This window comes from Leuciscus leuciscus (genome assembly GCF_965113295.1).
Source record: "Leuciscus leuciscus genome assembly, chromosome: 5".
Taxonomy (NCBI): domain Eukaryota; kingdom Metazoa; phylum Chordata; class Actinopteri; order Cypriniformes; family Leuciscidae; genus Leuciscus; species Leuciscus leuciscus.
In genome coordinates this window covers 25327349-25342704 of record NC_138729.1, presented here as the reverse complement: position 1 = coordinate 25342704, position 15356 = coordinate 25327349, and the positions used below count along the sequence as shown (strand labels likewise).

At 39.0% G+C, this 15356-nt stretch overlaps 1 protein-coding gene across 14 annotated transcripts in view; it reads right to left on the bottom strand.

The window, feature by feature from the left end:
- Positions 1-8492: 8492 nt before the first annotated feature.
- Positions 8493-15356, bottom strand: part of ncor1 (nuclear receptor corepressor 1) — a 111802-nt gene continuing 104938 nt past the window's right edge. For 13 of the 14 annotated variants that reach the window (XM_082168953.1, XM_082168959.1, XM_082168963.1 and 10 more), the window contains 9 exons: positions 15225-15350; positions 14609-14751; positions 14288-14526; positions 12596-12742; positions 12229-12347; positions 12030-12083; positions 11640-11843; positions 10755-10928; positions 8493-10655 (listed from right to left, as the gene is read on the bottom strand). In XM_082168953.1, the coding sequence (XP_082025079.1) occupies positions 10447-10655; positions 10755-10928; positions 11640-11843; positions 12030-12083; positions 12229-12347; positions 12596-12742; positions 14288-14526; positions 14609-14751; positions 15225-15350 (1415 nt within the window). In that variant the 3' untranslated portion in view covers positions 8493-10446. The remainder of the gene's footprint in view (positions 10656-10754; positions 10929-11639; positions 11844-12029; positions 12084-12228; positions 12348-12595; positions 12743-14287; positions 14527-14608; positions 14752-15224; positions 15351-15356) is intronic. The other variant, XM_082168965.1, reaches the window with a different exon arrangement.

Here is a 15356-nt window from a genome sequence, read left to right as displayed (position 1 = left end):
AACTTACAAAATCTACATTTTATCAATTTAAATATTGGATTAAATATAAATAATTAACCAATTTAAAGGGTACTATAAAAGGTGATTAAATACCTTTGAATGAATTCCAAAGTGCCACATGCCTCCTCTGGATACTGAAGATTGAAGACGTAGAACATTGCAAACAAGGTTGCTATTGCAGTCAGGAATCTTGGTTGTATGCCCTCACAAACAACACGACCCTCTAGGGTAGTCATCCAGCGTTCAGTACAGTTCTCTGCCCTCCCTGAAATGAATTTTACTTTATTTTAAATAACAGTTAACACAATATTCTCAATTTTCTGATTATTTACTCACTCTAAGGCCATCCAAGGAGTGTATGACTTTTTCTTTATCAGAACACTGTGGCGAGTGGTACAAGGTCGAGGGATGTGAGAGAATGGCGCAAAGACCGGTCATCATCAGCGTGATTACTGACGAGTGACACCTGCGCGACACACCTGTCTCGTATCTCACACAGAGGAGTGGAAGCATTAAAGGAGTAGCAACAACAATGGAGATCGAGAGAGGAACAGGCCTGATTTTATGTTTGGTTTTGTTTCTGTTTTATGTGGCCAGCAGTCGTCCGTGACGGGCTGCTGGCTTATACTTTCATTTTTGTATTGGTTTATTTATTTATTAAAATATTTGAATGTTTGCTGGTTCCCGCCTTCTTCCCATAACAAAACCCAACATAAAATCAGGCCTGTTCCTCTCTCGATCTTCATTGTTGTCACTCTTCCTTTTATGCTTCCGCTCCTCTGTGAGAGATATGAGACTGGTGCATCACGCAGGTGTCACTCATTAGTAATCACGCCACCGGTCTCGCGTTGTTCTCTCACGTCCCTCAACCTCGTCCTACTCGCCACATACACAAATACATTCTTTACAGCATATTAAGGCATCATTACAGTAATCCACACTATTCCCATCCATCAGTTCATGTTTTCAAAAAGAAAGTCAAATACTTCTTTGATGGCCTGAGGGTGAGTAAAATATCACATCATTTTTATTTTTGAATGAACCTTTCTTTCAAAAGTACTGCCTTTGCAACCAATCATTTATCCCATCTGCACTAGTTATGACATACCACATAGAATAAGACGAGGGCTGGCAGGTAGATTTGGCATCTTCTCTACATCAGCTGCAGTCGCAGAAACCTGAAAGAGAACAAAAAAATTAGAATGATAAATTAATTAATTAATTTTATAAAATGAAACAAGAAACAAAAGATTTTAAAAACACTCACATCTGCATGTAATATCAGGCCACTTTCACTCTCATTGAAATGTGCCAGAAGAAGCTTGATGACCAGGTCTGCAATTTCAAGGTTCTCTGCCTGGGACAGGACATCCTTCATGTTTTTGTCTTTTGGTCTGCTTTTAAAGTACTCAGGAATGGTCTTTCCACATTCTTCCATTGACATCTCTAAAGTGTGCAGTATGTCAATTTCAGTAAGTAAGTGAAAATGGGCACAGATGGACCTCTGGTTAAAAAGGTATGGCCACTGGCACCTTATGTCCTCAACGGAAGGAGATGGTGTGGAATTTAAAAGCTGACGCTGCAGACAGAATGTTGTTTCCATCAGATTTTGTACTTCTAGTTTCTCAAATCCAGCAGTTCCCTCCTTGCTGTAAATGTCTTGTAGTCGCTGACGTTTTGCCTCTATGGTTTCCGTGGTTTCTTCTGGTGGGAGATGTGGCTGAAATCTCACACACCCGTAAGTGTCAGTGGGTCCTCGTTTGCATCCAGACCTTGTCATGGTTCTTCTCTGATGGCCAAAACTGCTCTCACGATTTAGATTTTCCACACGTGTCTTCACTTGCTGTAAGAGAGATGTATACCCTCCTGCTATTAAAGCACCATTTGGAAACTGGTCCGCAAAGCTGTTAGGGTACTGCCTAACAATATTTTGGCAGACTGTAATACATTGAGAGCGCGTGGGGTTAAGCTCATATTTGCGGATTTCGTCGACTAGGACTCTCACCATCTGGCGCCGTTCAGCAGGTTTGGGCCTCTTGCCTGCAGAAATAGCTGATTGGATCTCTGGTGGCATTCGGTCCCAAGGGACCTGGAAAGTTGTGGGCCATGTCTTGGAAATGGCTGGGGAAAATGACATGCAAGCTTGGCTGTCAGGTGCTGGACTTGAAAGAGGAGAGGATGAACTTGACTGACTGTAACTTGAACATGGGCTGGAGATGGCTTGCAGGTCTAGAGTAATCACTTCAGTTTCTGATAAAAGTACAGAGAATTAACATTATTTATAAACTCTAATGATGATACTATGTACAGTGTCACTATTTTGTCTCAAAAACTATTTTTACATTTATTTACACATTCATGTAAACTAAAATTTTACTTGGCAAAAAAACATTAAAAGGACCTCATCTAAAAAACTGTATTTTAATCCTTACTGTCTGTAATATTTACATTTGTATGGGCAGGTAACGCTCATTAACTTTATAAGCTTAAAATGTCTTAGCTACATTACCTGATTTAAAAACTTGAAGAAGCTTTCTAAGCTGAATAACTGGCAAGAGATCTTGAAGGTCATCTTTCTGAACATACTGCAAATCATTTTTGCTTTCTAGCCCAGAGCTCTGAAGTTTGGAAAGGATCTGTTGCAGAACATCTGAGGATAGGTTAGGCAATGCCTGCAAAATGATGTCTTTAACCTCATTACTCCAGTCAGACATTGCTCTATAGAAAGAGAAAAGAGTGATGAAGAATTAGTACAGGCATGCCACACACTCTGTACTCAGGCAATGGGTAATAATCTAACAGATTCTCGTGTTTTACACAGCACGCTCTCTCGGCTGGCGTAATACTGTAAACACCCATGTTAGGAACCAGTACAGCCCGATATTCCTGGGTAACAAAATGTACAGATGAACCCTGATGAACAAGAACTAATTTGATCTGTCCAACTACAAGCCCTTCATCATCTGAGTCTCTGATCAAAACAAACATGTTTTTTTTGTATTTTGTACCTCTCAGTGTAATATCATTGGCAACCTCAGTGTTTACAGCCTCAAAATTCATAAGCAAAACTGCCGTTCTGATCTCCTCACTGTATTCAGTAGAATAAAATTCTGTGCTTTTTTCCAGAACAATATCTGGTGGAAAGAAGTTGCCAGCATAAAGGTATGCCTGAAGAAGCTGATGTTTCTCTGCAAGCGTTTGACAAAGATTCTTGAAGTTATGTGATTTCCGAGCACACTGCTTGAAATATGTATGCTTGCTTTCAAATCTTAGCGTCCACAAACGGATTAAAGGGCCAAAGTGGAAAATCAGTTCAGGATAATGAGTGATGTAGTGGTGCTTTGGTTTCAGTGTGTGATTTGGAAATGCTTTACATCTAGTGTCCAGGTACTCATTAATCAAAACTTCTAGGTAGGCTATCTGCCCTGCAGAAATAGCTGGTGCACATATAAGCTCTACTATTTGTCGAAGCTGTAACACCAGCTGCCACACCTCATTTTCAGCTGGACTTTCAATCTTATCTCCAATCAAAACTGGAAGCATCCTAAGTAAACACCAGTTTTGCACTGCATGACCAGACAGTTTATCCCCCCCTGGAGAAAGCTCAGCAGGTTTGTCATTTGCATCACAACCAAAATATGAGAACTGACTTATTCTGCGATTTAATTCCTGGTAAGTGAACTGCTTATCCACAGTCACAAGGTGTTTTATGTATAATGCTACATCACATGATGCAACACCTTCAAACATGTCATGGCCAAGACAAGGTGGTAATCCAGGTTGGCATACATGAAAGTAACTTAGACTATTGAAGAAAGAGTCAAATTTGATTCCTTCAACTGCACCTGAATCAGAATCCCTCTCAGCATGCTCTCTATATGAAACAACAGTGCGTTTAGTACCTTTGGATAGAGGATCTTTTTGAAAGGTCTCTCTGTCAATGTTGCAATATCTGCAAAAATGAACACTCTTGGAGAAATTCTCTACAAATCCACCTATACAGTGAGAGCCCAGGTTGTCCCCACAAATTGCAGTTAATGTTCCCAGGAACACTTGTCCGTCGGGCAAAGTAACACCACTTATCTCAAGATCTTTAAGGTCTTTGATGAGGGGCTGGAAGATTTTTTCTTGCCCGAAAAACTTAAAATCTTGCTCCCTGCAAATCAGAACAAGTTGCATCTGGTCAATGCTTGACCTATGATGCGGAGGAATGTCTGTAAGGGTGGCGTAAACACAGAGTAATTTGTGTTTTTTCCTGCCAGATCCAAGAGGGTTGGCAACTTCTAATGCATCCTGGTAGAGAATTATGCCAAAGGACGAAGGCTCATTTTTGAGCAAACTATTTTCTCTCATACTGTTGCCATCCCACACGTCACGAAAAACATCTTTACGAGGAACACTGTAGTACATTTGTTTATGGTGTTCCCTTACTGTGTCAATTTGTAACAGAGAACTGACAGTTTCCTTGATTGGAACATATTGTGCAAAACACTCTTTGCCTGCCTCATTTTCTCCAAGACAGACTGGAACTGGTGCTATGTGATTAAAATTACTTTTGAAGTAGGTTTTTCGTCTCTGGTCAGTATAAAGTACCTGCGAATTGTAAGTCTGAAAGAGGTCATCACTTCGCAAAACATCAATAATAGCACATATATCCCTTTCAGCAAGCTGTAATGCAACTAATTTGTCTCTTAACTTGAAAAGCAGGTGTTCCTTACTCATTTCATGAATTTCTTGAAAGTGACTAACAATTGTTTGAATTACAGATGATGGAAGTAGACATTTAGCTTGTAATTTGAGATAAAATAAAGCAAGATGTCTCAAAAACAATGCTTCATCAACTCTTTCTGCACTGTCATCTTGTTCCACACTATGGCTTTCATCACATGGAGCCTCATGTAGTTCTTCTGACAGGTGGTCAGAGCTCTCAGGCAGGCTACCAGGATTAACAGAAACCAGATTTCCCTCAGAACAATCACGATGTTTTCTAGACAAGTGTGCAGTAAATGTGGATACGTTGGAAAACACTTTGCCACATCCCTGAAATGGACATGGAACTATTTTCCCCTCCTTAATATGCATCTTTAAATGCATGTAAAAGCTTTTCAATGACTCACATCTGACCTGACATAACTCAACATGACATGTTAGGTTAAATGAGGTGAAGGACCTAGCACTATACTCTGTTTGGCTTGTTCCATGCCTATAGCTGTGAGACTTAAAGGCTTCAAACTTTTGAAATGTTTTTTTGCAACCAGGCAGAGCACAACTAAAAGTTATATTGGAAACATGTCTGTGAATTCGCATGTGCCTTACAAATGCACATATGGTGCTGCATGCTTGTGCACAAAGTTTGCAAGTATACATGGCGTGAAACTCACCAAAGATTAGGGCTGTGTACTGTCTCAGTAAAACATTTACATCAAGTGAATGATTCCTAGAAAAAAAGAAGAAATTATTATTATTTTGTCATCTTAAACCAAGCATAGAAATTCGACGTTGAGCACGGAGAACGTTGAATAGTGAAATGCCTCAGCTGTTGAGAACTGTCTGTCTTCAAAACGTGTTTCGCGCCGAAAAGTCGAGAATATCCGCTTCTTCTTTCAAAAATAACCTCTTTGACTTTTTAATAGTATGTAAGTTACATGTGAATCACACAAAAACACAGGTAACAGTTACTCGCTCCACTAAATCGAAAAATATATATATATAAATATCTATTTTGCTTTGGGAATTTGAACAGCTTTACATTATTTGCATGGAAACTAAACAAATTGACCACTAACTTTTAATTATTATAATGGATCTGGATATTTAGAGTAGTTTTGTAATTATTCTCCATCTTATGTGCATGCAAATCAAGCAAATAGTTCGCCGTGATAATCGGAGCTCAGAGAACATTCATTAGCAGGCGAAATGCCTCAACCGTTGAGAGCTCTGTCTACAAAACGCGATTCGCGCTCAGTAACAACACAGTCAAAAATACCTCGTGAAAAGGCGATTGTACAGGTTGGGAGCAACATAACAGAATAACAGTAAAGAAATAAACTTACCTTGAACAGTGTCCTTCTTTAAGACCGTCTAGATGAGCGTTGCGATTCTTGCGAAACAATTCTGTTATTTGACTGCTCTCTGTTCGAAAATAGGCCGCGTTGAAGATGCCCCGCCCCCACGTGCTATTTTTTACAGTCCAAGACTGTTTTTTTCCAGAAACAAATGGGTTTACACATAAATGCTGTAAATTTACCACAAGTAATTAATTTATGGAACATAGACTGTAAATTTACAGGATTAAACTGTTTATTGAAATAACAGTATTTTACTGTTGGAAATTCACTGTATTTTTACAGCAATTTTTAACAGTGTAATACATAAATTCCCACTTAAAAACAGATGAGAACTTAAGACTGTACAAGCTTTGGTGGATTGGTGTTATTACCGGTCAGCTTCTCAGAGCACTCAGGACGCAGAGAAAAACCTACAGATCTGAATAATTTTTCTTTTCTTTTTCTTGAGTGCTTTCATTTGGATGTTTTGCTGCTCACTTGCTGCATGTTTTGTCTCTTTGCTTGACAGTGGCGTAAAGGACGGTCTCTGAGTTGACATTTTCTGATGCAGAGCCATTTACAGGCTTATTATTCACAAGAACTAATGAGGAAGTAGATAAAAAAAGATCATGAGAAAATGTCGTATGAAACAGATCTCACATTTTGATTTATAAGCTAAATATTTCAACTGTAATACAATATAATTGACATAATATAATTACCTTCACTGTCTTGGCAGTTGTGTGACTTATGAGCAACTGATGCATAGGTTATTTCATCAACTGTTTCTCCTAAAAGAACAGGGAAAACAGTTATTAATAATCCAAGTTATAATTATACGATTTTATGTAGTAATTAAAAAGGTCTGGTCTGCTCTGGTCTGAAAGAATTCATTTATAAAGGTATTTTTCTTAATTTTTTCATGTGCTGTCTTTTAAATGCCACTTGTTTTAATGGGCTTCTCAAATAACCATTTCAGAAAAACTTGTCTTACTCCAGAATTTTGGCTGATCATTTACAAGGATATCTACAATGTAGTGAACTGTTGTATTAATCTGAGTCCAGAGAGCACTTGACCTCATGGTCAGGTTTGATCCAAAGAGAGCGGCTTCAAACAGGCAAGGCAGGATTTCAGACTGCAGCTCTGTGGATACACTGACTCTTGAAATGAGCTTCTGTTGACACACATTATGTATGACCTGTGTAGACTGGACATGGAGAAGAGCTGGATATAGTTGAAGACAAAAGCACACTTTAAAGGGTGTATTTAAAGAAATGTAAAGCTGAGTAAGATTTCAGAGACCTTACTGACCTCTAACATGCACCAGCAAGCAGCAGAGAAACAGTCCAAACAGCTTGATATCTCATCTCATCTGAAGACCATAAGAAGCAGGATTGAATAGTCCTCACATTTGAAGGTTAGTTTGATAATTCTGCAACTGACAGTTTTTTTTTTGTGTTCAACTAATCAGATTTTATTATATCTATAATCTACACTATTATTTCTCAGTATTTACCTCAGAAGAGTCAATAATAAACCTTACAGCAGCCAATAAATCATACACATTAGATTTTATGTCATTCTACAGTTTGAAAGATCAAATTCCTGAATAAATACGTTTAAGTTTGTATAACTTTCAATAACTGTATAACTTGTTTCTGTTTTTTAGCAACATGGCAGGAATGTCAATAAATTTTACTGTAATTATTCTAAAACTTTGACTTATTTACATTACTTGCAAGTCGCTAATAAGTGACTAACAGTCCATTACATTCAAGGTCTGTTTTTATTCAGTTCTTGCATTCCCTGGGAATTAAACCCATAACGCTGTCATTGCTAGCACCGTGAACTACTGTGTAAACTACAAGAACACTCACCTGAATGACTCAATCCAAGGGACACTGAAAGAAAAACGTATAAAGACAGAGGTTGAACTTTAAGATGTTTCCACACAATCAGTGAAGACTGAAGCATCACTGGCCCACACAGGAGAAAAAACCCATGTCACTAAACAGCACCATCAGCTAGTCTCTAAATGTCATGCATTTATACAAATTAAGGAAGCCAGATGTCTAGTTTTAGTGGCCAAAACTTCATAACTTCTGCTGTAAGCAGAAAAAAATATGTAGAATATTATGAAATTAAGTAGACATCCAGTAACAATTCAAGTACCCATATTTAGAAATATTCAGTAAACGATCTGATGCTATAATAGTCAGCACTGTTCTGACTAATGCTGCAGCATTCAGTAGCTAATGCTGGGGAACAAAAAAAAGTTCAACCAAAACTGAAAATTGGCATCATTTATTCACCCTCATGTCATTCCAAACTAGTATGACTTTCTTTCTGCTGTGGGATCTTCATTCCACAATATCTTGTACTTTCAATCTTTTTTTGGTAGATGATTGGAAAGAAAAGCATCAGAGACAGGGGATACAGCGCTGTCCTTTTCAGAGAGGTGGAGCTCTGTTCTACTTTATTGATTGGTCTGCACATTTCTCATCCACTACTGAGGAGACGGAGTGATACAAACATTGGATTTCAAAATCAGGGGACAAATTACTTTTTTTCAAGTCTTGATTCAGAACGGACCAGAAAAAAAGAAAAAGTCACCCTTGCAAAGCTAAACTGGAAATAGACTGACGTGATGAGAGCAATTTTAATTGTCTTTAAGATTCAAGTTTCACCATTTTTGTCAATGCCATTGTAAACACTTGACATCCCATTAAAACAGGATGAATATAACATTGATGCTGAAAATCATAAAAAAAAAAAAAAAGAATGTGGAAAAAAAATCCAAACATGAGCTCAACATTGTTTTTTAAACTTCTGAAGAAAACAAAACCATTATATTAAAATAAAGATCAGACTGGTGATGTTATTTGAAGAAAGCAGAAGCACATAAAGTGGAAAAAAGCAGGATCAAGAGATGCCTTCAGATATCAGGGACCCCCCATTAGCTTTAATCACATTCAACTAGTTCTGCACTGAGTTTATTCACTTTCAGACAGATATTTCGATCTCTGAACGAGTGCAGCAGCTGAGATAAATGGTACCGATTTAACATGCTTAAAGTTAATTTTAAAAAAGTCACATTCCCAATGCAGATGGAGTAAGTGACTAAAACATGAGCATATCTGAAAGCGTTCCAGACCTCTGCATGACATGAATAACTTAGATTACAGGTAGTATGATTTTAAGCTTCTTAAAATTACTAAGGAAAAAAGTGCAACGATGGTGCAGAGATGTACCAAGTTTGATACTTCCTTTTTTTGTCTTTGTATTTGTTTTGTGGTCTAGGAGGAAAAAAGAACAAAACAAAAAACACACATTTTGACAGAATACACACGTCATACGTGCTCCTTTATGATTAGTAACAGAGGACTTTCCCCTCCCAGTAACATTCTTCTTCAAAAAGAAAAAGGGTTACTGGGGAAAGGTGGCGGACCTTGTACAACCTAAGAAAAGCCCTGTAAGAACGGTAGGCAAATTAAAGATGACGAGTCGTGTCCAACTGTCAGACATTCAACTGTAGGGTCAAACACTCTGAACAGATCTGCAACAGGCCACTGCTGAAAATTAGAACCAAGTCGAAAAGAAAAGCGAGAGAAAAACAGAAACATTCATCTCATATCTGAAGTTTTACTGTGAATAAGACTCCTACAACAGAAAAGGCTGATACCGTCTTTCATTTAGTCCTGTCCTCCTATAACAGTTGATGAAGGATTGTGACTTCCTCCCTGAAGTAACGAGGCAGAACACATCTCAACAGTGCTGCATAGACAGGGTCCACATCTGAGGGGGCAAACGTAACAAAGTCCTTTTTGCGTTTCGTTGGGAGTAGTTTTGATTAGACCATTACTTTCAGATGTGGGAAGCTCAACGCTCTTAACCCGACTGACCGCAAAAATTCCCACGCGCCTTGTTCCACCCATTCATCCAACTGGGATCAATTTAAAAAGCAATGTTAAAATGCAGAAAAAAAATGTGTTAAATGAAAAACACTGCAAAAGGTTACTCTATTTACATACATTGATTTTTCTTTTTTTAAAGACAAACAAAATCTTTACAGAAACAAATTTTCAGAAAACAAGTCTCTTTACAAGTTCTTTTTAATCCTTTTGACTTTCCACGTCTCTGATTTTTTCCACGATTTTGTCCAGTTCTTATCCCCAAACGGGCCAAAAATCAAAGCATCGGTCCAATCCTGAAAATGAGTGGCTCTAAGCAATGCTCTCTCTGACCACCAGCGGGCACTAATTAGCACCAAACGTACGACCTCCTCCCCAGCAGAATCTCACTCTGGAGTGGCAGTCATAAAGACAGCGAAAGAAGGGCGATGGTGAACAGGAGTGAGGCATGGACGCTTGTGTAGGAGAGGGAGGCGGGTCACCTGCCTCAGTCGTCGCTGTCCGAGAGGGTCTCGTACTGCTCTGACAGAAGCGGTGGCTCTCTCTCCCAAGATCGCGTCGGGGCCACAGGGCCAGAGGCGCCACCCTGTGGCTGCTGCTGGGACTGCATGGAGGGAGATGAGCAGGCCATGGAGGTGGGAGGGGTACTACTGAGCATGCGCATAGTCAGGGGGTTATAGGGAAACTGCATGGAACCTGGGCAAGAGGAAAGAGAAACAAACAATCATTTTAATTTCAACAAATGTAGCTCTAACAAAACCATTAAATCTAACAATCAAGAATGAAGTAGCTGACCTGTGGACGACGGCCGGTCCTCCCAAGCCCAGGTGGGAGCCTGTCTATGGTAATCACCCTCCGAATGAACGGAGGACACAGAAGAGGGACGCTCTCCGGCAGAGTATGCCTGGCCTGGGTTCGGAGACTTTGATTTCCTGCTGCTAGCTTTGCTCTGAAGCTTCTGCCTTCCTGCTGTGGAGGTAGAAAGATGGACAAGGACGTCAGCAGTTTGGTCTTGAATGATATGCAAACATTCAGACTAGGGGTATTGATGATAACCGTGATACTGGTGTCATGTTGATACTACAAATATGATAATATGAATAATCCAAAGACAGTAAGCATCAGGTTGACATGTCAATTGGGTGGATGTACTCCAACCTTAACACTGGTTGCCACCCATCATAACAGAAAATATGACAATACAGTGTGTAGCTACTACTGCTCCACAAGATCATGATGGACGAAATGAGAGCCGAAAGCGAGACACTACCTGTACTTGGAAAAAAATCCATGTGGGAGTTTTTTGGATCATGTAAAAAAAAAAAACACTGAAGGAAGTGCCAAAATGATGGTTTTGTACAGTTGTACAGTCTCCCACTGTCTACATGCGTAGTTTGAGAAAACGCAAAATAAATCTGAATATGAATTTGACTGATAGCATTATTATTTTTTATTTCTAAAGATATTGTGATAATGTCAAATTCTTCAGGCCATGATAATTGTGTGGTGAAAATATGATCATGACAGCCGTAATTCAGAGTGATTCTCCAATGACCAGTATTAGCCATGTAAATTCATTTTCATGTTAATAAGCTGGCCCACAAAGCACTTTTGCAGAATGTTCTGTTTTAGATCAAATGTATGTTCATCGATGTGTACAGTACAGTTTACAGTATGAACCTGTGTTAGGGGACGGGCTGGCCTCCTGTCGGCTCTCTGAAATACTGCTCATGCTTCCTGAAGTGTTTCCTGTCCCCAGGTGAGCCTGCTGCTGGTCCTCCTGCTTCTCCTCCATGTTCCCCATCAGAGCCTTCCTGATGATGTCCTCCAGACCCAGATTACTGGCTGGATCACTAAATGAGTGGTTTCTAGGATTTACACTGTCTGTACAGGACAACACACACACACATTGGAAAATTTGAGAATAATTTAAGCAGCGTTATAAAACTTGTGTCAAACTATGAAAAACATGAAATGCACGAAACATGAAAATACATCAAATGACGTAAATGGCATGTCAGGTAAGTTCTTTATGGTGAAATTAATAATACTGATAGTTGTGAAACTCACTTGATGATGTTACAGCCGGGAGATTGAAGATCTCTGTGCCTGGCTGAGCATTACCTGTTCAGAGAAAGGGCAAATGAGAAGTAGAAATAGGTGGCAATTGTCTGAATAAAAGACGTCAAATTATCAGTGCAGTGAAGTAAATATCCTGAGCTTGAGTGGGAATAGATCTCTGACAAAATGGGTTTGCACTGTCACTGACCGACTTCTGCTTTGCGGAAGATCTCCTGCTTTTTGGACATAACCATAGGAGACGTGCTCTCCAGTTTGGTGAAAAATGAGGGCAGGTAACTGCCACTGCCTGGGGAGCGCGAGTCAGTCCTGAAACAAAAGAAAGGTCAAAGATCACACAGTGAAGAATAGGGTTGGCCAAAAATAACACAAAGACAATAAACAGACAACAGTCTGAATATTCAGGTACATGGGCAGTCCAGTTTGCTTTACTATTTAATTTTCGATGTAGTGTTTTTTTCCCTTAAACAAATGTCTGAAAAACTATATGTAATTAAAAAAAAAGTGTAAATAAAGGCTCATACACCTAGTAGTGCAGAGAGACAATGCTTTACTACCTCTGTTCGGGGAGCTCATGCTCTCGTCTCTGACTCTGCAGCATACTGGCCTCCTGTTTATCTAACCCAGAATAACCCTGAGGAGGAGAAATGGGCTCATAGCTGCCCTCGACAAGCCCTCGACCTCGATCAGGAGACCTGCCTGGCCTGAGAGAGACAGAAAGATAAGAGACTGCTGCTGGGGCATTGTTTTCAGTGTGTATAAAGCATCTCACGCATTCAAAGATTTAGTCTCTCTAAACCCCTCCTTTCTGAGAGCCTACTCTGCTCTGATTGCTCAGATGGCCCAGTCTGTTGTGATTGGCCTTATAGCGACTGTCAGAAATGAAATGCCTATTATCTGAATTTCAGCTCCGGTTTCCTCAGTGCTAGATACACAGTGATATGAATGATGGAGTCGGTTTTTCCGTATCAATTCCAGCGCAAGTCCACATCCTTTTGAAGCGCATGCAAAGCAGATTCACAGTGCTGCAAACAGTGTCTTCTCAACATGTCAACAATACGAATCAAACTCTTCCAGGCCTCAGCTAAAACTAGTGTTTGAAGGCAGACAAAGTAGACGCCATTCACGGGCAGCCAATGAAGACCATAGGATGGCATTATGCAAATGTATTACATTGTTACACAGATTTGTAACAGGAAGTGAAGACTGTCAGTCATTCTGTAACTTCTGCCCTATAAAGATACTATTGCACCAAGGTAGTATCATATTTAGAGATGGGGTAAAAAGAGCAACAACTGTGTGTGAAGTTGAAAATGGCATTTAACTTGAAGGATCCAATTGAACTACGACACTCTCAGCTTCCTACTTCACACATATGGGCTGCCATGTAAATGTGCAAAATGGACAAGCAGAAAACACTTTCTGGATCTAACCATATTTTTTTTTTGGCAGTTTCAGAGCCTATAGCTATCACAGAGACAGACATTTAAGGACACCTAATTCAGTAATATATGTCAGGAAACAAGAATATTTTACCATTCCATTAAACAATGTCTTACATCACCTTTAAGTTATTTGTGTTCTCAATGTCAGCTGGGTGTGGACATACACAAATACGAACATACAGTATTGTTTAAAAGTTTGTGTTGGTAAGATTTTTGTATTGTTTTGGAAAGAGTCTCTTATACTCACCAAGGCAGCAATCATTTGATTAAAATAACAGTAATAACAGTAATATTGTGAAATAATATTACAATTTAAAATGTAATTTATTATTATATTTTAAAATGTAATTTATTCCTGTGATGGCAAAGCTTAATTTTCAGTGTCACATGATCCTTCAGAAATAATTATAATATGCTGATTTGCTGCTCAAGAAACATTTATTATTATGATCAATATTAAAATTGATCTTCTTGCTGAGTGCTGCTTAATATTTTTGTGGTGCATTTTTCAGGATTCTTTGATGAATAGAACGTTCAAAAGAACAGCATTTATTTGAAATGGTAATATTGTATAACATTATAAATGTCTTTATCATCATTTGTAATCACTTACTTTTACTTACTGATTAAAAGTATTATTTTTATTTATTTTTTTTTATCCAAACTGTACAACCAATCCCAAACTTTTGAACAGCATTGTATGTGCATGCGTTCTTGTGCGGCTTGTGTGTTTCTGTAAAAATGACTAATTTAAGTAAAATCTTGGCTTTCATACAGCAATTTAGTTTTTGTGTCAACGGGTACCTGGCTCTTGGTTTATCGGAAGAGTTCTCGGGAGATACTCTGCTTGGCTGTCTCTGGTGGTGTGTAGTTGGAGCTGGGTTTTCTGGGCTATAGCGGTTAGGGGGTTTAACTCGACCTACAACACCTCCCATACCAGAGCTCTGGAATGTGGAGGAGAGTGAAGAGGAGGATGAAGAAGGCAGCGAACTGGATGATGGAGGAGGATCCTGGCTCTTGGCAAAGTCTTGTGTAATAATGTGCTGTGAGAGAAAGAGAGAGAAAGTGAGGGCAATGAAGTGAATGACATGTGACATAAGCATCAGGAGTAGGAGTGCAACTTACTGAAATGTGGTCAGCGAGGGTCATGATGCGGTGTGTTTTTGGGACGGGCCCATAACTGTCTGCTTGTGAGGAGGGGGGCTGGTGGGGTGCAGAAGGTCCTGAATCTCCTGACTGCCTGTACCGGTTCATTTCAAACCTCATTCCTACACAACACAAGATCAGGTCAAAGAACTGACAGAAATGACACTAGGGTAAATCTAACAAAAATGATTTTTCAAAGATAATTTGTATTTATTTATTTATTATTAATTCCAATTATTATTAATTGTGATTGTTTCAATAAAAAAATGCTCTTACAGTAATGACAGAGTAAAAAATCGAATGATTTTAAATTGAAGGCAGTATACAAGAAATAAAACCACAATGAATGAATCTTCCTTAATATCTTTAGTTATATTTTTTACGCATTATAGAAATAGGATTGACATGTTACAATGCAAAAAATCTTCTAAAATGTACTAACAAATTCTAATATAAGCGTAATTTTTTTCTTCGTTTTTTGACGGTATGATATAACCTGTATATGTTCCTAAAATATTTCATGAGATTCACCCCATCTTGATAAAACACGCTCAGTTTCCGGGCTTGTGGAGGCATCAGGGCTTTGAAGTCTCACCTGTGGGTGGCTGAGAGCTCTTTTCTGATGGGAAAGGTCCTTCATTCTTCTCTTCTCTCAGGGCTGGAGAGTTAGCAGGGCTGATCACCTCAATTCCCCCCGGAGCGTCATAACGACTGGATGACACTGAAA